Source organism: Protopterus annectens, chromosome 3.part1 (genome assembly GCF_019279795.1).
Source record: "Protopterus annectens isolate FY-2018-M chromosome 3.part1, PAN1.0, whole genome shotgun sequence".
NCBI classification, from domain to species: domain Eukaryota; kingdom Metazoa; phylum Chordata; order Ceratodontiformes; family Protopteridae; genus Protopterus; species Protopterus annectens.
Window position 1 is genome coordinate 1123194623 of NC_056732.1, and position 23750 is coordinate 1123218372.

Sequence of the window (23750 nt, forward strand, 5' to 3'; positions counted from 1 at the left end):
AGTGTTTATAACCATGCATTGTAACAAATGACGCTTTTATACTTATAGTGTGTGGTGCATTTATAATGATGTTATATAATGACTAGTAATACCATTTTAATTGACTTTTCAGGAGCAAATGTGAAATTAAAAGATGATGCTGGCTGCAATGTTATTCATTTAGCAGTTCTTCAGCAAGGAGGGATGAAACATTTGAACAAGGAAACTATGCAGGTAATCAAGATACTATCTCTGCCATTAATACTTGTTTTTTTTGTGGGGGGAGGGGTGATTTATTCCACACAGAAATTTACACTTTCACAACATCATCTCAATAGTCTCTAGCAAATCATTATTTATCCATATTTAATAAACAATATATAACCTGATAAAGAGGATACAAACATAAACAGTCTCTAGTGAATTTGTGTTATTGCACGGTTAATAAACATGCTGCATCAAGCTGAAGCAGATGCAAACATAGCGTCTAGTAAATTGATAGAAATCCACATTTAATAAACAGTATATAACCTGATAAAGAGGATACAAGCAAAAATAGTCTTTAGTGAATTTGTGTTATTGCACGGTTAATAAACATGCTACACCAAGCTGAAGCAGATGCAAACATAGCGTCTAGTAAATTCATAGAAATCCACATTTAATAAACAGTATATAACTTGATAAAGAGGATACAAGCATAAATAGTCCCTAGTGAATTTGTGTTATTGCACGGTTAATAAACATGCTCCATCAAGCTGAAGCAGATGCAAACATAGCATCTAGTAAATTCATAAAAATCCACATTTAATAAACAGTATATAACCTGATAAAGAGGATACAAGCATAAATAGTCCCTAGTGAATTTATGTTATTACATGGATAATAAACATGCTACATCAAGCTGAAGCAGATGCAAACATAGCATTTAGTAAATTCATAGAAATCCACATTTAATAAACAGTATATAACCGGATAAAGAGGATACAAGCATAAATAGTCTCTAGTGAATTTGTGTTATTGCACGGTTAATAAATATGCTACATCAAGCTGAAGCAGATGCAAACATAGCATCTAGTAAATTCATAGAAATCCACATTTAATAAACAGTATATAAGCTGATAAAGAGGATACAATCATAAATAGTCTCTAGTGAATTTGTGTTATTGCACAGTTAATAAATATGCTACATCAAGCTGAAGCAGATGCAAACATAGCGTCTAGTAAATTCATAGAAATCCACATTTAATAAACAGTATAGAGTATAATGAAGAGAATGGGAAACTTAGCATGTGCAGCAGTCATAGTGGATAGCATTTGAAAGCACTTAATGTAATACAGTAGCAGATTAAGAAGGATTGCACCACAGTATCATATCATTTTCATGGACTCTCTCTTTCTTTTCATCTGGTGCAGATTAAGAAGCCGTAACAGAAACAATATATTATGTGGAAATAAATGACTTCTGACTAGATGACTGTAGACTCCATTACCAGTGATACCTAGGATACACATTTTTCTATTAACACCTTGCATTGCTGTATTCAGCAGTTTTTGAGTGAGCAAAAAAATCCATCTCTGGTATCACTGATCTACCCAAAGAAGTTGTATATACTTTATTGGAGGGCTATACATATTAGGAAGAAGGTTTTCTCATTTTTTTAAATCATTGTTGAAATAGTTCCTCTTTGGTTCAGTCCAAAAACCTATATAATGATTTGAGTTCTTTCTTGTGGTGATCCTTTTGCATGTAGTCTTCCGTTTCCCTCAGGTATGATGGATTTTCTGACTGTGACTGAGCTGTTGTTATACAATTTCTTTAGATAATACATTAAGAATATGCTAGCACTTCTAGTGGAATTGTGGAAATGCTGCTTAACTGTCACTGATCATTACATCTATGCTGCTTATGTTGGATTTATAAGGAACGTTGGTGCTAGTGCAGTGGTCTAATGAAAAAGGGTATTTATAGGAATTTTCATACTTCTGTTTAACTTTGATCATCTTCTGCACATCTATGATTAGTGACAGACCAGGCCATCTCTTTGACTGGCCTCAATTATCATTATACTATGCATGTTGAACTATTTTTTTATTAGTTATTCAGGACATCAGCTTGAGTCTTGTTTGATCGGTTATGCTACTGAGCGATGTTGCTAATGGGTCATTGTAAGCCTTGCAGCTGGCAGTCTTGAATGTCTTCCACCCTTAGTGTTATTGTTGCAAAGAACAGTGCTGAGGCAGAAGACTGTAATATCCTTGAGGAGAATGGATTAAAACTGTTCTCTGCTATCTGACCTGAAAGAAGCATTTCTATCACCTTTGTATCACAACATGCGCTTTCTGTTACATGGCAGTGTAGTAGCCAGAAGTGCTTCATTCTGGCTTTCTTAGTGTGTCAATGCTTGTTTCTAGGTGTTCCCTTACTAGATGTTAATTGTTTGTACTTAGCAAGTACTCTTGTTTTCTCTCTTTCTAAAGTCATTCTTATGAGGCAGATTAGCTACTTAGGAGAAAAAAGTTAAGGAACAAAGCAGCAGAAAGTGGAGGTCAGAGAGCATTTGGAAATATGGAGCAAGTTCTGAAACTTATTATCTGCAATAAATGACCTCTGAGAGAAGCAATCCTTCATTACAAAAATAGCTCCTAATTCTTTTGAACTGTATCAGAAACCATTCCTGACATGTCTTGCATTTTAAAGAACAGATAGTTATGGGAAGCAGGGGACAGCATGCACTCCACTGACTAGACCTAGAGAACTGGTTGTAGGCCGTTAAACCTTACTCCAGTCTGCTGATTGCATTCACATTTGCCTTCTGCTTAATATAAATCCTTTAACCCCTCCTTTATCACCTTTCTCATGTAATCTCAGATTCAACTGCAATAGCTTCTTCCCTCAATCTTTCAAAGAGGTAATCTGTACCACTCATTTAATTGAATGCCTTACGATTTTACAATCAATCGTGATGGATATTCCTATTGGAACATTAAATAACTTAGATTCTTTCATCTATTTTTCTTATCTGCACTTAATGTTGTTTCTTACCTGTTATGTAAGAGACTTTGCTCTACACTGCTGGTTTTTATTACACATCTAGCTTTTAATCTCCAAAGTCTGTAAATCTCATCTGTAGCTCCCTACCTTTTCTAAAAGGACGGTGAAAATATTCAAATAGGCACTCATTAGGTAACAATTACATAATAATTTAGTTTATAGCTAACTGTAAATACTGTTTGTAATGGACAATCATTCTATATTGCTACGTGCTGTTTAACATACATCTCCTGTTGTAAAGGCTAACTTTATTTTATCTGATTCCATTCCCCATGATTATTATGATTCAGCTATACTTGTTATGGCTGAAAAAAAGTTCTGCTGTAGTTCAGTGCAAATACTTATATAATAAGCTAACATGCAAATAAATAAGTATATAAACTGAGGAAGGCATAGAGAAGGCTACTTACCTATTGTAATTCCAAGACTCATAACTGTGAGTCTTGTAATTATGAAAAAATTACAAAAATGTAGGAGTGAAACAAATGTCATACTTTGCTGTTTTTCCACTAAAGTTGTTTTTTGCAGGATGGTCAATCTCCCTTGCACCTTCGTGCAATGTGGGGGAAGGCCCCACCCTTAAATCTATATATTCCAACAGTAAGAGCTCCTTATCTAGGAGAAAAGGGAATAGAGCTCCTTATCTTGAATAAAAGGGAATTCTCCAAGTAAGAGTGATCTTGGACTTAGTGTAAGTCCACCTTTCACCCATTCAGTCTTCCTTAAACTTCTCTAGTATGTCTGTTATAGTAGCCATCACTGAAGCCATATCCTCTGACATTAGCTTGCAGTCATCTATATATAATACATACTGAGATTTTAGCCCCCTCCTTTTCTTCAAGCATTGATAAATCACATTGACTTTCACTGCCAGCTCCTTAATCACCAATGTGATCAGGCATGTGGATAGTTGATAGCCATGTCTGGTCCCCTGTATGCCCTTGTCCCCTCAGATAGTCCAACATTTATGAGCATTTCATTTTCGGGGTCTTAGTATATGACTTGCATCCAATGTAAAAACTTTTCCTCTGCCTACATTTCCTTCACCATCTTCCATAGGAATTCCTACCCCACCATATCAAAAGTCTTCTACAAGTCAAAAACAATACCCACCTGATTCTATTCCTCCCAGTGCATAAATTCCAGCAGGTCCCACCAGTTTTCTTCTGCCTTCCTTACCTTCATGAACCCATATTGCCCTGCTTATATTATTATTGGCAATACTTCAGTCTTGCTTTCAAAACATTTGCCAAAATCTTTATCTCGACTATAATCAGAGATGGACCTATCATTTCCCACTTCCACCTTTTCATTTCCCCATTTAGGTATTATAGTTATCCTAGCCCTCCTCAAACCTTTAGATATTTTACCTGAGCCCTGTACTCCCTTGGTTGCCTCCTGTAGGACCTTGCACATTTCTTTCCCTCTTCATTTGTAGCACTCTTGTGGCAATCCATATGGTACACCAGATTTCTACTCTGTAATCTTACATATCACTTTCCTTATCTTATCCCTTGCCACCTCAGCATTCAGCTTGTGCCTTTATTTCTCCTCCAGTATATAACCCTTTATATTCCTTCCCTAGTTCTATGCAGAATCCTCTGTCCCTTCCAGTTCTTTGTAAGTCTCCCTGTAGTATTCCTTGAATCCTTCCTTGATTAACTTGTCCTTTTTCTCAACATCTCCTTTTCTTATTATCTATACCTCTCTCCCTCTCTCTTTCTTGCTCTTTATCTCTGTTTCTACTTGTATTTCATAGTTCACTGTTTCTTTTGAGCCTTCCCCACTATCCATCAGTAGTCCTTCCACTGTCATTAATGAATTTCTTGGTCCATAATAGCTTTACTCTCTAATTCCTTTCTTATTGATTTTCTCTGATCTGTGGCGCTTCCCTTCTACTTTCATTTCTTCCATCTTCCTTCAGTACCACCTCTAGTTCTCTCTGTACCTCCTCAATCTCTCTTTCTTATTTTCTTCTCTAAATTCCTTCTGTGCTCATCAGTTTACTCCTCAGAGTGAGTATGACCTCATCCTAACAGCGTTCTTCCAGTTTGTTCTTCTCTTTTATATTGTCTTGTGTGGGCTCATTTATTAGTCCTTACAATCTTTCTTTGTCCTCTGTTTCCTTCCATTTATAGCTATGTGTTTCTCCTGTGTTTGGATCTCTTCCATTTTTCATTAGGTTTTCCTTTTCTAAGAACCTGTTTAACCTTTTTGCCTATACCAAAATGTTTCTATTGAAGGTGTACTCCCTCTCATGTGGATAACTTTCCTTCCATGTGTCCAACAACCTTTACTCTTTCATTCATTAGGCAAGTTATTATCTTATTGTGTTTCTTACAGTCTACTATCCCTCCTCCCGCCATTACCTCATTTCCATCTCTTCTTGCCTGTGCCCACTTAGCAAAATTGTTCTTGTAGAGGCCTTCTTTATCCCTGTTTAGTACATATATGTTTCCTATTGGCCAGCATGCACCATCCACCCACTTTTTATTACTTTCTCTGTGGTTGTCTGAAATTTTCTGCAAAATATATTTGCTAATCCCCTCTTTCCTCCCCATGCTTTGCTGTCCATTTCTCCCTTGTGGTAGTCATAATGCAATGTCTTCTCCCCATGTCTGATTTTCCCTTTTGTTTCTTGTACTAGGACAATGTTTCCCTCATTCTCTTTAACTTTTCCTGCATTCTTCTTCTGATAGGATTTGGTGTGTCCCTCGTGATCCACATTACTATTTTCATTGTTGTTTTTGTCCACCCCTCTATAGTTTCGTATTTGTCTTTGCCCAGGTTAATTCTTTCTCTAGGCTTACCCTCCAAGCTGAACATTGTGTTGTTTGGCAGCTGTCTCTGCTCATAACCCTACTTCCAGTCTCTAGCCTCTGGATCCCTGCCTTTTGGCTCTTGCGTGGGCATGCCCTGGACATGGACCTTTTAAGACTTTCTTTTGTTCTTTTCCCAAATCCATCACACTGGTACATGGCATGTCAAACCAGTACTGATGCCGCAGTCTTTTTTGTTGCAGCACTCCCATTCGTTGTTCTTCCCTCGCAACACTTACTCACTGGTCTGGTGCAGCAGCTTCAAAGTGTGATAGTCCAACTTTTTTTTGTAGTTTTACAACTATTTACTACACTGTTTATGCAACACTATTGCTTTATTTCACATTTGTCTGTGGGTTTTTCTTTACCTTAGTTTTCAAGTGTTTCCCCTATACACTCCTTGTTGTGTCCCCAGTTGTTATATTAACAATTTTCACGTATTTCTGTCTAAGACTTAGACATTAAACTTATGTTTACAGCAGTGTATTGCATATCAATAAGTAGTTATAAAAATGTATCACTTACATTGGAGGCTTGCTTCTATGCACCATTGCATGTATTGCCCATCATTTCCCTGGAAGTTAATTCATGTCATCCCATTGTTGTAAAGTTTTGATGTTGAATTCCCTGGGGTGTATTTCACAATGCAAGGATCTGTTGCATTTAATACATCCTCCCCACACAGTCCACAATCACCTGCCTTTCAGTGTCCACACATTCCAATTATTTGTTGATTCTGTCTTTCTGTGGTCACTTTCAGACCTTCTGTAGTCCTGTTTTCCACCTCATCAACTTTGCCTTTCATCAGAAATACTTCTGTCCAGCTTATTTAGGTCCATGTGTCCAGCAGCTCACTTCTGAGTTGCCTAAACCATCTAATGCATCATTCTCCCATCTACGTACAGCTCTCCTTTATGTGCCTCCACTTCTGTTTCATTCTCTGATTTAGCTCTAAATCTCCCTTGGGAGTGTCTTCTTGTTCTTCTGTCCCTTTGATATAACTCCTTAACTCATTTCCCCCTCCACTGTCTCGTATTCGTTTCTTTCTGTCCTTGTGTCTGCGTTTGTAATTTATTTCCTGCTCATCTCATTTACTGACATGCAACTCTTCTGTATGTCTCACTCTTGTCTTCTTCCCTGCGGGTATTTCAGCATCTAAATTGCACATCCTCCCAGTGTCCCTGCATCACATCATCTATGCCTAAGATTGGTCTCCCAGTTCATGTCTGCCAGATGATTCAGATTTTTACTGCCTGTGTCAGTACCTCCAGCACAGTTTTCCTTCTCTTATTATGAGTTTCTGAGTAATCCTCAACAAGCTTTATAAAGATCCCTGCAAATGGGATGCCATTACATTTTTTTGTTTGCCTCACTATTTCATTTTTTACAGAAAAGCAATGGAAACATTTCAAAACATGCCTGGTTCTGCTTTTTACTGTTGCTTACTGCTGTCCCAGTCTACGCATCCCCTCCAGTACTTTTACTTGATTTGCTGCTATCAAAATATCTTGTGTAATAGCTGCATTAAAAAAACTGTAGTTCATTGTTGTTCATTCTTTCTCTTGAATTCTAATTATCCTGATATTATTCTTTCTTTAGCAATTTTCAAGCTTATCCATATTCTTAGCCTGCCTTTTTATCATGTCTGTTAGTTTAAATACTCTATGAATCTGCTCCGTCAGTTTTGCTTTAATTGTTGCTTTAACTTCCTCCAAATCTTACAGCTTCCATTGTAGTCTTGGCACTTTTGATTGTTAAAAAATGCTCACATTCTGGTTGGCCTACTACAATTACCTTTTCAATTAAAATGCACAATTGTTCCTGATTATTTGTCATTTTAAAACAGTCCTTTGACCCTTCTATTTTTTCCTACCCACACATCTTTCCTTCTGGTTTGTTTTTATCCCTGGCAACACTATTTTTATGCACATTTCTGCAGACCAAGTCTAGCATCTTGATTGAGCTCTCTAGTACCCTCACAAATATAACACATATTAGCAGAGCAGAGATTAATGAACATTGACAAATGTGCATTGCTTTCTTTTTTTCTTTTACCACTTATTTGCAAGTAAGTAACATGGTATTCATACTTGCCTAGTGTGATAAGATATTCTTACATGCATTTCTGACAGAGATATCCACAAACATACTTGTAAAAGAGGTCCAGACATTATCGATATTCTTACAGAACATTTTATTCCAAAAAAGGTTAATCTTCTTCTTCTTTCGACTTTTCCCAGTCAGGGGTCACCACAGAGGATCTTCTGTGCGTCCATGTATTACAACTATTATCTTAAATAAATCCAAATGTAACATCTTCATAATCTTTAGTAGTATAATGTCAGGTGAAGATTTCATGTAAACAAAATTTCTAAATTTGAAAATTGAAATAATTTTCCAAACATATTAACCTTTTTTAATTCCAAATAATTTTCCAAACATATTAACCTTTTTTTATTCCAAAAAAAGGTTAATATGTTTGGAAAATTATTTAAATTTTCAGATTTAGAAATTTTTGTTTACATGAAATCTTCACCTGACATTATACTACTAAAGATTATGAAGATGTTACATTTGGATTTATTTAAGATAATAGTTGTAATACATGGATAAAACCCTTAGCTCCATTGGGAAGCTAGTATACATGGAAAATCATATCTATCACTTGAGATTGCAGCAAGGGAGTGTAGGCTTTTGTAGCAGTGAGATATTCCTTTAGGAATTATTTATCAATATACTGATAACTTAAGTGTTTGGCAGTATAATACGTAAGTCCAAAGAAACAGCAGAGGCAGGAAAATGTATTTTCACAAATAAAAATAAATAATAAGAATAATACTAATAATGATTAGTAAAATTGGACATGCTGTCACAAACAAAAATAAACTATACCTTAAGGTGCTTTTCACAGGCCAGAATGATATCATCTCCAATTGCAATGCTACCTATGGGCACAAATGCCCCAACATCTGATACAGGGCAACCTGAAATGCAAGATGCATAGGGCAGGAGGTGTTGAAGTGATTCTGGCAGGCTGGAACCCCGATGTGCTGGGTACATCCAGAGGTGGTAATGGTGCTCCTGCTTCTGCTACTATCTTTTGGGGGGGGGGTGGCAACACAACCTGTTGGATGGATGAGTACAGGTCATGATGCTGCTGAATAATAGTAAAAGAAATGGAGAAAATCAAAATAAGAAATGAAATAAATGTCTGTAATAAAAAGGACAGCAGCAAAGAGGATAGGGGACAGAGGAGTACAAATACAATGAAAAACTGAAGCTGATATGCTGTGACTATGAAACAGTGTATTTACTTGAAGGACCAACAGACAGTTCTCATTATACCAAGGTTGTTAGCATATACACCACTAAAAGGGGGACCTGAACCAACAGCCGTTATCTTCTACATTCTGACAGATAGAGGACTAACATGATAAACCACTTGAACAAATCATAGGATTCTCTAGTCTGACAAAGAGTAATGAAGAGTGACAAATGTGCACACGCAAACAGTAGCATAGCAAGGATGTGGCAAAGGGGGCAATTGTCCCAAGTGCAAGGTGTTACCAGGTGCGAGCAACAGGCTAACTTTTATTTAGAAATCCATTTGAGTATATGGATGTTTATCACTGTTTATCTTCATCCAGCTAACATCAAAGAACATCAGGGCTGTATTGCCTCATGTTGTTATAATGGTGATGGCACTGTCCCCCTATGTGTGTGATACTAGATGGAGGCATGATGGGCAGGGTTAAAAACCTCACAGCTTCAGTCATATACTGAAGCCCTTTATAGCCCTCCTGCTGAAGGCTCTGGCTATAATCCTTATTGAGGAGTTAGAGAAAGATTTCTGAATCCTCCTCATACCATCCCTGTAGTCCAAAATGAACATTACCATCTCCTTCTCCAGCCATGACATTTCACCATAAAGAATCTCAGGGAAAAGTGGCACCCAAATCAAGTCTCATGTGTTTCATCTGCCATGCAGCAATGAGTACTGAATAGTAGATCATTTGTTCGATGGATAGCAGACTAGGATAATATAGCTATTGTATTATTATGGATCACACTAGCACTTTAAGGTGAGAAACACTGCAGTCATGTATATCTATGTGTGCTGGAAAGAAATCAAGTACTACAATGAATCCATCTACAGAAGGTTATATTTGGAATTACAGATCTTCCCCTAGAAGTAAGAAGTGGACCATGCCTGTGTAGTGTCCTAAACAGGGTCCCAGATGTGTGCACAGCACTAAGTATAACTGAATGCGATGGTTTGCATGTGACCTTGTCAGGCAAACTGAGACATTCAGAAACAATGAGTTATGCCCTAATTAGCATACTTATCATGCCCAGCCTGATGACTTGCGTGATATAAGTGTGTCAACAGGCAGAGAGCCCTCATCTTGATGGAAAAAAACTGTAAAGTACAGAGCTTGAAACCATCAAAAGAGTGAATTACAGAACATCATTCAAGAACAATACCCATGGTTGTACAATGGAAGTGCTACTTTTTATGTGTATTCATTTGTAGTATGGCTGCTTTTATCTGCTATTCAACCTGTTCAAATAATAAAATCCATGTGTGTTAGTACTTCTAAATTCATTGATAAAGGTGCATTGACAGTGGTATTGCAAAGGTAAATCAATTACTTGGCTGCAAGATTGTAAAACTGTATGGGAAACACACCCCATGAGCACATACACAGAGCATTGTTCAAAATATTTGTACTGTTTGTATGCTACAACTTTCTGTAAGTACATTTGACTGATGTGTACATTGTACATATCTCATTAACAAAACACTTTTTAACATTGAGAAGAAAGAATTGTCACCTTGGTCACTTGCAATGGTATCATAGGTTCATAGGATCATAGGAGATTACTAGGCTATCGATCTGGAGGTCATTCTAAGCCTAGCCGTTTCAACCCAATGTAATACCATAGAGGTACTAGTGAATACCCAAGACTGCATTTAATGATGACTGTCCATGTCCAGGAGGGTTGTGGGTGCTATCCCTGGTAAGAATTTATGGTGCCCATTCACTCATCCAGGTTCCTCTTGAACAGTGGCATAGAGGTGTTCTGTTTCACATGAATTGGTAGCCTGTTCCAAAGGCACAGCAGTCACGGGGAGATAAATCTGTCTCTCCAGCATGTCCTATTTAAGTCACAGGCCATATTTAAGTCCTTGGAATGAGTAGCCATAGACCCATTTGATTTAAAGATATGCAGTAAGTACATTAGGTTTGGGTCTTGGGTTGCTCTTTAGGCCAGGCATAAGTTTTCCCTAAGAAGTCTATAAAATACGGAGTATATTGACAGGGATTTTAGTTGGTCTGTGTAAGGCACATGCTGGAGGCCCTTGATCTTCTTTGTTAGAAGCCTCTGAGGTCTCTCTAATTGCAGTAGATACTTAGTATGGTACATACTAAATGGTGTTTTATACTGAATTATGGGCCAGATAAGTGCTGATTATACAGGAGTTATAACTTCTTTTGCCCTCAAAGGGCCTTTACTAATTAAGTGAGCTATGTGGAAAGCTTTCTTTACAATGGTAGGCAAGTGGTGGTTGAAATTAAGATCACGGTCAACCTGTGATCCCTTGTCTCATACCACTTCATGGGCAATTAGGGTATTGTTATTTAGTTAATAATGTGAAGGGACATTGTTTGTGCCAAAAGGAATGATAATGCATTTTATCCAAACATAAATGAACCCAACTCCAAAAACCACAATAAGCAGCAGAAACACAGCGAAAACAGGAAGAGGAATACTACAGGCAGGACAAAACTTCTTTTATTAAACAACGTTCTGGTACCTCGGCTTCTCACCTTATGTTGGAACATTTTTTCAGTATCATAGGTTCATAGGTTCATACTAGGCTATCTGCCCTGGGGCAATTATAAGCCTAGCTCGATTCTGTATGGCTTACGCCACCCCTTGATTTGAGTATACTGTGCCCTTTTTAAGGTTTAGTTTACTGTGCCTCTGTCTAATAGTGACACGGGAGTAATCCCTGGGACAAACCTACGATCCCCCATCCACTTATCGAGATTCTTCTTGAAGAGATTCAGTGAGGTGCTCTGCCTCACATGAACTGGAATTCTATTCCAGAGCGAAGGGAGCCTCTGGGTTATGAACCTGTCCCTCCAGCAAGTTCTATTTATTTCTGTGCTGAGGTTCAAGTCCCTTGAGCATGTGGCTCTAAGGGATTTAGATTTACTGAGGTGGCGCATGTCCATTAATTCTGGATTTGACATAGCTTTGTATGTCAGGCATAGATCGCCTCGAAGTAGGCGGTATGCAACTGAGTAGAGCTGGAGTTTTTTTAACCGAGCAGCATATGGCATCTGTCTGAGACCCTTGATCCTCTTGGTGAGATACTTTTGGGGTCTTTCTAATTGCTGCAGGTGTCGGGTAAGGTACATCCCAAAAGGGGCATTGTATTCTATGATGGGCCTGATGAGGGATGAATAAAGGGGCACGATTACCTCTCTTGATCTAGATGTGAAACCCTTCGTGATGAGGTGGGCTATGTAGAAGGTCTTTCTAACCACTTTGGTAATGTGGTTTTCAAAGGAGAGATTGCTATCAACTTGGACCCCAGGTTCCTAATAACTTTCTATGTACTTAATGGGTTTCCGCCTATGTGGTAATTTGTGGGCACATTGTTTTTGCCAAAGGGTATGACTATACATTTTTTGGCATTTAGCTTTAAACCATGGCGCTGGCACCAGTTATCTGTCTCTGTGAGACCTTTTTGAAGGATGTTTGTGTCAGCTGGAGAGTTGATTATGGTGCCCAGTTTGCAGTCGTCTGTGAACTTGGTGAGCCATAGTCCTCCCACATTTGCCTGTACCTCGGAAAAGTATATACCGAACAAGAGTGGTCCCAGGACAGAACCCTGTGGGATGCCACTTGTGACCGGTTTCGAGTCTGACATGGCTCCAGCAACTCTCACTCTGTGGGTTCTGTCTTTGAGCCAGTTTGCGACCCATCTTGTGACATAGGGGTTTATATTTAAGCTGGATAGCTTATCTATGATGCCCGAGTGGGGTATTGTGTCATATGCCTTTGCAAGGTCCAGATAGGCTGTGTGGACTACCTTCCCTTCATCTATGGCTTTGGTGACTGTTTCAAAGAAGTCAACCAGGTTCAAAAGGCAGGATCTGCCCTTGACAAAGCCAAACTGGGTAGGATCTAGTGTCTGTAGGTCCCCAATGTGTTTTTTTATGAGCTCCATGATGATCCTCTCCATAGCCTTGCAGACTGAGCTAGTCAGGCTTATGGGGTGATAGTTTCCAGGGTCCGTAGAGGCTCCACCTTTGTTTCTATAGATATATATATATATATATATATATATATATATATATATATATATATATATATATATACATACACCCTTTAACTTCAATTAATTAACTTAATTAATTCCATTAAACAATTAAATTATTAGTAATCCATTTGTAGGTAATTCATAAGAACAAACTGAATGAAGTTTCTCAAAATAAATGTTAAAGTCCATACATACACTCTATGACTTCTAAATTGTCTCTAGTTATTAATAAATATTTTTATATAACCTATTTCAACATTTTTAAACATACTAAACACTATTTATCACAATGTCTTTTAATATACTTTATATATTAAATTAATCCCAAATAAACAATGCCCTTTTATACAGGATTTAAAGTGACGTGCTAAAATACATCACAAATATTCATTATGATGATGCATTTCTCTGCATTCGGTTTGAGATTGTGACTAATACACCAGTCTTTGGTCTGTGTGAAACCATCCTGGAGTATACTGACATCATCTGGGGATTCAATCATTGCACCTAGTTTGCAGTTGTCTGCAAAACTGGTCAGCCACACCACTTAGTTTTGACCTGAACATCTGAGAAGTATATACCAAACAATAGGGGACCCAGCATTGACCCCTGTGGCACCCCGCTGGTAACAGGTCTGCTGGTTGACGTGGAGTTACCCACTTTGATAGTGTGTGTCTCTGGTTTGTGAGCCATTTGGCAACTCATGTTACAATGAAGAGTTTACTTTCAGTTTGCTAAGTTTATCGGTAATGTGGGATTGTGTCAAAAGCCTTTGCTAAGTCGAGGTATGCTGTGTGCACAGATTTGTCCTCATCGATGGCCTTTCAAAGAAATCCACCAGATTTAACAGGCAGGCTCTGCTCTTCATGAAGCTGAATTGGGTAGGGTCCAAGATTTGGAGGTCACCTATGTCTTTATTTATGAGGTCCATAATGATACGTTTCATGGCCTTACAGATGAGGCTGGTCAGGCTTATGGGTCTGTAATTCCTCAAGTCTGTTGCTAAGCCACCTTACTGGAGGGGAATAACTCTAGTTGTTCTCCATTCCACAGGAACAAACCCTGTGGTTAAGCTATGATTGAAAAGGGTACTTAGTGGTGATGCTAGTTCATGTCTTAGCCTGTTTGGAAGACAGCCTGGGATGTTATCTGGTCCCACAGAGGCCATGTTCTTTACCTTGGACAGAGCTGTGAGTACCTGCTTTTCAGATATGTAAGGTGGGAGGAGTTTAGGGGAGGGTTTATTGTAAGTTAGGAGGGGATAAGGCAGTGAAATTTTTGCCAAACCTATCCACTAGCAGGTTTGCTATCTCTGTGGGGTCAGTGTGTGTGATACCATTGGCCACCAGTTCTGCGCATGCTTGGGTCCTACCCTTTAGGTTATGTACAGAGCTGTAAAAGGCCTAATGGTTATCCTTGGCAGTACTTGTTATGTTTTTTCTCAAAGGAGCTCTTGGATGATTTGACAAGTTGTTCTATTTGCCTATTAAGGATGAGGAGTGTGCTTTTCCATTGTTGGGTCCTTGGCTTTGTTTTCTTGGACAGCAACTTTTTGCATTTACTGTAGAATTTGTTGATGCTGGAAGTCCACCAAGGCAGCTTGATTTTACTTGGGGCTCTGGCTTTGATTCTATTTGGTACAGCCAAGATTATACACTTAAGCAAGTGATTGTACAGGGGTTTAGTGTAAGCTCTGGCATAGTTACCACTTTCAGCTTGGAGTGGGGTTGGAATGCATTTATACCTTCACCTAGGAAGGTATAGTTTGCCCTGATGAATTTTTTGGTCTAATTTCATCCTTTGGCAGTTCTGGTGTTACTGCCAACTCAAAGTTGACTGATTTGTGGTTAGCTTTAACTAATTACTGTCAGTTCAAAGGTGACTGATTTGTGGTCAGTTTTAACTAATGAGGATCCAACAGTTGCAGCAGTTCACCTATTTGACTTATTGGTGATGACCAGATCTAGAATGTTTGTTCCATATGTCAGGGTATGGACAATTTTCTCCAGGGCATTTGAATTCATAAAGTCAAGGAACTTTTGTGTTAGAGAGTTTGGGCTAAAGTAGGCTTCCCATTGATGGTCAAATAACTGAAATCCCCATAACCAGTGTGTTCAGTAAAATTTAGATTGTTCTCAGTTTGGTTAAGTAGGCTTCATGGATGTTGTGACCCTTCGGGGTGGATCTATAACTGGATAAGATTTGAATGAGGGTCTTCTCCACTATAACCTACATCTGGAGTAACTTCATGGAGCTGTCCAGTCTAACTAGACATGAGGTGACTTTATCTTTAATATAGATTGAAACACCACCTCCTTTGGTTTTCACATGTTCCTTATGCAGTCTAAAGGTGTGGAAGGTATTGTAGCCTTGCAGAGCTGGGGTACTTTCTGAGGCCTTAAACCAGGTTTCTGTGACTGCACAGATATCTACATCTTCTGCTGATAGAAGTGCTTCCAGGGAGTGCAGGTTTTGGTTTAAGCTCCAAGCATTAAGCAGCATGACACTTATTTTGTTCTGATTGGTTAATTTAATGTTGGTAATGTTGTTTTCGAGACCTTGCCTAAAAGGGGGCACTATGGGGGTGGCAAGAGCCTTTTCCAACAGCCAAAAGCCTGGGGGTGCCTGGTTCAAACTGTTTCTGGCAAAGCAGTGAGGTCGGTCTACCATGGCTTCTCAGGCAGACAGGAACTGGATCCTCTTGGAATGACACCCAAAACTAAGCCAATTATCAGCCATTTTTGTTTATACTGTGACATCATTTTAGGTGAGGGTAGTATGCTACTCAAGGCTAGGGACATACCTGCCTGAGACACATACTCAAAGAGCTCGACCATGTCTCTATTCAAATAGTCCAGTAATATACATTTCAGGTCATTCACACCAACATGAACTATGACAGAGTCATAATGGTACTTGTTGCTGAGAGGCCTGAGTGTATGCATGATTTGCCAAATTCTGGCACTGGACAGATAGCTGACCATGATTTTCTCCTTGTCCAGTCTAGTGAGTGGGACATCTGTGTGTCTCACTATTAAGTCTCCAATGACAAGAAAACTTTGTTTTTGAGCGTTTCGTCATATGGACTTGATGGGTGAGACACTGGTGTTGCTATGTGTCATGGGTGCTGTGGAGACTGTGCTAGCTGTAGCAGACTTGTGTTTTGGAGGTCTATGGTGTTTCAGTAAGTTTTCTGAGAGAACCTGCAGGTACGCGGATTTGTGTGTTTAATGCCTACTATGTGCATGAGTAGTGGTATGTGTATGTGTAGTAGTGAATGTGTAGTAGTGGGTGAGTTGACAACCTTCTCTGTGTTACTTTTTTGAGTGAGAGAGAGCATGGATATTCTTGGTGTAACTACATCTCTCACTTTGTACTAGACTGCCAGTACTGTACTAGTGGTGGGCCACTTTATTTTGGTTTAATTTTTTTTTTTTTTTTTGTGGCTGAGGGAATTCATTCCGTAAGTTAAATCAGCATTTGCTGTTTTAATTTTTTAATATTACCAGGTCGACATTTAGGTATTTGCTAACCTAAACTTTTGATCGGGTAATATAGATGCGTTAAAAGGACTATCTGAAAAAAAACAGTTTTGAGCGGGTTCCAGCATGTAGCTCGCAAGACATTTCCCTGCAAGCTACATTGCCAAAACCAAATGGCTGCAGCAGCACTTTGCCATAGTGCAATATGGCTGAAAAGCATAGCCGCTGCAGCTGTAATCTATGAACGGAAATATTTTAAATAGTGGCGATCCTTACAGACAGCTGGGCGGCTGTATTCAAGCAGAGACAGCCGTACTGGATGTGTAACACATTCCTTATTCTCATTCAAGGAATGCATTTATTTAATTATTTATTTATTTTGTTGTTAGACGTCCGACAAGAAAATAATTAAATAATTAAATAAATGCATTCCTTGAATGAGAATAAGGAATGTGTTACACATCCAGTACGGCTGTCTCTCCTTGAATACAGCCGGACAGCTGTCTGTAAGGATCGCCACTATTTATAATATTTCCGTTCATAGATTACAGCTGCAGCAGCTATACTTTTCAGCCATATTGCACTACGGCAAAGTGCTGCTGCAGCCATTTGGTTTCGGCGATGTAGCTCGCAGGGAAATGTCTTGCGAGCTACACGCCGGAACCCATTTTGAGCACAACATTACGTGCAAATAACTTTAAGTCAATAATAGCATCAGTCAAATCAATCCTGCTAGCTTGTATAAAAGATAAACCCTTTTTCTAGCAATGAAGTCTGAGAATCAGTGCGTACCTTTCTAAATATATTCCAAATCAAGGACCTGCTGTTGTTTCCCACATTCACTTGATGTTTTTGTGAGGGGACCATTTTGATTGATGGCTTCCTCCATCTCCTCTCCTGGCTCCTTGAACAGCTCTGAGGGGAGGCCCTTGCCTTCCTGATGGGGAGTGAAAGTGCTGGAAAAACCTGCAGTTGTTCCACTGAATGTATTTAACATCAAATGACATGCTGATTATGATGTATATTACTGCTTACAGGAAAAGCATTTATAGAAAGTTCAAGTTCCGTTGGACAAGATTCAGTCCTATTGATGACATCAGCATTAACTTTATTGGTGGCCATAGCACTGGTAACCATGGCAACTTCTGTGGCTGGAGCAGCTCGTGGCTGTTCATTCAGACCTTTCATCTTGGGCCATGAAAAAACAACTCCAGCTTCAAAGTCTGAAATGCCATTTTTCAACTTCTTTCTTTTCTGATTCTGCAATCGATGTTCATAATAAGAGATATTGTCAATAGTGTTGTCTAAAGCAGTATTAAGCAGCTCTTTAGGGTATTTTTTTTAGCACTTGTAATTGCTTCTTAAGCTCATCTAACAGAGCATGTTCAATTGGTTTAAAAAAACTCAATCATTAGTTTAATATATTCAAAGCTTGTATCAAGATTTATACATTGCCACTTACTCAAAAGTTGCCGATTCTGCTCACCAAGTGTGGGCATTTTAACACTCTAAGGCCTCTTGGAATCACCTTGAAGTGGAGGCACACCTCCATATGTAAATGCTGGCACTGTATCTGCTTCAATCTATATAAATTATTCTCCATATTCCTCACAGCAGCATGAAAATGTTCAGCATTTAAATGTACACACTAATTTTGTAATATCTCATGTATGGATATCAAAAAAGCAAAGGCTTATTACCAGTTTGAACAAACTTAGAAAAATGGTCAGTCCTTCCGTTCAAGTTCAGAACCACTGGATTAAAATCCATATCTATGTCAAAACCTTCAGCTATGCTCCACTGGGAAGAAAAAATCAATATATATCTCAAAAACTGCTAGTCCCACAGTGGGTAAATAGTGTTCACAAGAAAAATAAATCTCTTTATAGACAACAGCGAAGCACCAATGCATAAAACAAAGGTATTATCATGTATTGGTAAGTGCTTTCACTCTTAAAAATAGAGCTTCATCAGACCATATAAAACAAAATTAAAATAAAATTTAAATACATTAAAAGCCTTGACATAAATACTTGGTTAAACAATCATGAAACAAAACACAATAGAAAAGAACCAGTCATTCATACAAAGTAACTAAACATTTCAGGAGATCTCGTGACTTCATTAAAGGTCTTAAAGGCACCCTGCCATTTAATCCCTTCCATCTGTCAGCTTGCATTATAATAATACATTTCATTTCACATAGTTTGATAAAAATCATTTAGCAAAATGTGTTATGGACACTGATAATACTCATGTTTTCAAATTCACGATTGACTTGCTAAAGGAAAGACAATGATTAGGGGACTTTAAGAATGTAACTGAAATATGTGAAACAAAATGGATTATTATAATGCAGGCTGACAGAATGAAGGGATTAAATGGCCGGGTACCTTTAAGAGCTGTAGTGAATCACAAGACCTTCAGAAATGATTAATCACTTTGTATCAATGATTAGTTATTTTGTATTGTGTTTTGTTACATGATTGTTTAATCATGTACTTAAGTCAAGGTTTTAATGTATTTAAATCTCATCTTAAATTTGGTTTGTATGATCTGATTAAGGTCTGTTTTTGGGAGTGAAATCACTTACCAATAAATTATATATTGGTGCTTTGCTGTAGTCTGTATAGAAATGTTCTTTTTCTTATAAACACCATTTATCCACTGTGAGAGTAGTGTTTTGGAGATAAAATAAAGTATTTACCTTTCTCACACATTTCTTTCTTCTTATTCTTATAATATCCATTCATAATATTCATAAGTATATTGTTTATGCCATTTATATTCTCAATAAAACTTTCTCCTAACAACTTCTTCCAGAGTTTTCACTACTCTTTTACATTTAAAAAGCTTAGTCTGTTGTCTCTTCCTCACCACAAAATAAACAAATTCCTTCAATTTTCTTTTTACATGGCATATTCTCCTTTACTTCTAATATATTTATATCAGTGTGTCCATAGGAACTCCTTACATGCAGGCCCAAAGATGTCCACACACCAACAAGGGTAACAAATATCCTAACTCTAGTACTCACAAATATGGGAGAGTGCAGTACCCCCTAGTGGAATTTCTTCACTGGTGAGATCAGATGACAAAGTAGACTCCCCTGAAATAAAGGTAAAAGAAGTCCCCTGACTTAACCCCAAAAACTTTAAGAACTTCTCTAAGGTAAGTTATCTGCTATTAAGGGATGGCATAGCTAGCTTCCAAGCTCCCCCAAATCTCCAAAACACAGGAACCTATGCAGAGGTGTACAAAAAAGCCCTGTATGACCTTATAAACATTTGAATAGAAGTAGGAACACCAGACTGAAATGAACACAGGTCAAACTACAAAAACAAACTATCCTGGTGGACACCTGATATGAAATGGTTATACAACAAAATAAATAAAATCCTGTCAAGAAGTAAGAGTGAATGTGCACAACAGATCAAAAAGTCTCTCATTAGTTTAAACAAACAAATCAGAGAATTAGTCAAGTCTCTGAAAGCAGACTTTGAGGTAGAAATAGCCTCCAAAGCTGGGGATAGCCATAAGACTTTTTCAGTTATATTAACAATCTTAAGGGCCACACCTAACAATGTGCAGAATTAGTTGTAGATGGCATCATCTATACTCAGCTGGAAGATATAACAAATCTGCTGGATGACAAATTCAGCTCAAATTTCACTTCCCCATCATCCCCAGTCTCCCCCAAGAAATACCCTCCACCACTCCACTGCCAATTACCACCAAAGAACATATTGCCACTGGGCTGTCTAAAGCTAAAACATGGCTTCAATAGGGCCTGGCAATATACCAGTTTGCCTCTTAAACAGTTTAAATCAGAACTTATTAGGCCCATTAGGATCTCTATTTAACCACATTCTCCAGACTGACTTTGTACTGATAGAGTGGAGGACAGCAGCAGTCATCCCTCTGCATAAAGGGGAACCATCTACTGACCTAGGAAATTACAGAACCGTAAGTTTGGCTAGTCTTATATGTAAGACCATGGAAAAAGTAATCATAAAGCTGATAAATAATAACATAGGAAACCTCTAAACACTGGACCCAGCCCAATTTAGCTTTGTCAAGGACAGGTCATACCTACTCAATATGGTGAATTTCTTTGAGAAAGTCACTAAGGCTGTGGATGAGGGTAAAATATTACATACCACCTACCTCAACCAGTCCAAGGCATTTGTCACAATTCATCACTCAGGTATTATAAATAAACTCACAAAACGGCATAAATTCCTATGTCACAAGATGAATACCTAGTTGGCTCATGAAAAGGACACATGGCCTAAGTGGGAGATTCCACATCCAACTATAGGCTAGTAACTAGTGGTGTATCATGGCTCAGTACTGGGGCCACTCCTTTTTGGAATATACTTTGTCAAGGCAAATGTGGAAGGCCTCTGGATGACAAAGTTTGCAGATGACTGCAAGCTGGGGGCAATCACTGAATCCTCAGCAATGTTTATATCCCTTCAGCAGGGTTTAGATCAGACAAATGATCGGTGCCATAACCATGGACAAAAACTAAATGTGAAAAAATCCATTATCATACCCTTTGGAAAGTCAAATATTCTTGGAAATTACAACATCAATAGCATACTCCTAAAAGTAGACTAAGAGGTAAGAGGTTTAGGTACGCAAATAGATATTAGCCTGAACTTTGACTGTCATGTGTCCACAGTGGTGAGGAAGTCCTTCTATGGGGCACAACTTATAAGTAAATTTATGGCATCCAGATCCAAAGAAATTATAGTCCTGCTGTGCTCAGCCTTTATAAGAACAATACTTGAGTACAATGCACCATTTGGCATGTACTTGACTAGGACATTACAGCAGCTGGCATGATGTCAGCTGTTCTTCACAAAATAAATACAGGGTGCAAACAACATGTGAGCTGTGCTGTGGTATAGTGGTTATCATTGCTGCCTCACAGAAAGAGATTCTCTGGGTCGATTCTCGGTTGAGGTGCTTTCTGTGTGGAATCTCTATGTTCTCTCTGCATTCCTGTGGGTTTCTTCCAGGTGCTGTGGTTTCCTCCAGGTGCTGTGGTTTCCTCCCACATTCCAAAGGCATGCAGTAGGTGGATTGGGCACTCTAAATTGGCCCTAGGTGTAAGTGCGTGCATGCAAATCTGTGTGATGCACCCTCCAAGGAGGTGCACCTGTGCTAACAATCTGAGCTCATAAATCCATAACTGCTACAGAAACAATGAGCACTGAAAGGTACTCATTGCCCAATGTACCTTATGGTGCGTAAATGGGAAAGAGAGAGAGGAGAGTAAACAACATGTCTTCTGTTCCTGAATGCAGTTTCTCTTTCTCTGTCTCTTTTCATTTCCCCTACATATTTTCCCATTACACATTTCTTTTTCCAATAGTTTACCCTTTGCCCCAGCTTCTTGTCTTCATTTATGTTTTTCTTAATTTTCCCTTTTCATAAGATCATAGGATCATAGGAGGTTACTTGGCTAATGACTCTAGGGCCCTTACAAACCTAGCCAAGTTTTACCATTATTTCCACAATCAGCGCCTATCACTTCTGTCCAGGAGGGACATAGGTGGAACCCTTGGGGTAAATTTATGGTTATCCATCCAGTCATCCAGATTGCATTTGAAGAGGGCCAATGAGATGCTCTGTTTAACATGAAGTAGGAATCTGTTCCAAAGGTGTGGTAACCTCTGGGAGACAAATGTGTTCCTCCAGCAGGTACTATTAATATGACATACCAGGTTAAGGCCATAAAAGTGAGTAACCCATGTACCATTTGACTTACAGAAATGTAGCATTTCCAATAAAGCAAGGTCAAAGATTGCCTTGTATGCAAGTCACAGATCACCTGCAAGTAGTCTGTATGAAACAGAATAAAGTGACAGTGATTTCAGATGATCATCCTAATTTAGATGCTGAAGACTTGAATTTTCCTTGTGAGGAACCTTTGTGGTTTCTCCACTTCCTGCAGGTGCTTGGTAAGGTACATACCAAAAAGGGCATTGTACTCAATTATTGGGCCAATGAGGAAAGAGTACAGGGGGGTTATAACTTCTTTTTTTCTGGGGAAAATGCCCGTACTTATGAGACGAGCAATATAGAATGCCCTTCTTAGTACTGTGGAGACATGGTGATCAAACGTAAGGTTGCTGTCAACCTGTGTGCCCAGGTCTCTCACCAGTCAGTGCATACCTAGGGAGTTGTTACTGATGTGGTAGTTAGCAGGAACATCACTCTTACTAAAAGGATGATAATACATTTTTTGTATTGAGTTTAAGGCCATGACTTTGTCACCAGTCATTTGTTTGTGTAAGACCCTCTTGTAGGATGTTGACATCATTTGGAGAGTCCATGATTGCTCCCAGTGTGCAGTCATCAACAAACGTTATCAGCCACAGCCTTTAGTTTTAGCTTGCACTTCTGAGAAATAGATTTCAAACAGTAGAGGACCCAGGACTGATCCCTGTGGAGCACCACTGATTACATGCCTGCTGTTGAAGGTGGATTCCCCTATTTTGACTATGCATTCTATCAGTGAGCAAGTTATCGACCCATGTAATGATATACAGTGTGATACCTAGCTGGGTGAGTTTGTCAATTATCCCTGAGTGAGAGATAGTTTCAAAAACCTTGGCTAAGTCTAGGTAGGCTGTATGCAGAGATTTCCCTTTATCAAGGGCCTAGGTGACTGTCTCAAAGTCCACCAGGTTTAACAGGCATGATCTCCCTTTGATTAATCCAACTTGAGTAGGATCAAGTGTTTGGAGGTTACCAATACCTTTGTTGATAAGGTCCATGTTGATTTTCTCCATGGCCTTGCAGATAAGGCAAGTCAGGCTAATAGGTCTATCGTTCCCAGGGTCAGTGGAAGCACCACCTTTGTGCAAGGAGACAGTGGTGGCCTTATTTCATTCAGCTGGAATGAAACCAGTGTTTAGACTGTGATTGAAATGAGTACCCAATGGCTTTGTTAATTCTTATTTGAGCCCATGTAGGATGCAGCCTGGAATTTTATCAGGTCCAATGGATGCTGTATTTTTGACATTAGAGAGGGCACTGATGTCCTCTCTTTAGAGATAAAAAGT

The 23750-nt window shown here is 38.7% G+C and overlaps 1 protein-coding gene across 1 annotated transcript in view; it reads left to right on the forward strand.

The window, feature by feature from the left end:
* LOC122797756 (transient receptor potential cation channel subfamily A member 1-like) overlaps positions 1–23750 on the forward strand; it is a 1191690-nt gene that overhangs the window by 627253 nt on the left and 540687 nt on the right. The window contains exon 11 of the mRNA XM_044066280.1: positions 113–213. Coding sequence (XP_043922215.1) covers positions 113–213 — 101 coding nt within the window. The remainder of the gene's footprint in view (positions 1–112; positions 214–23750) is intronic.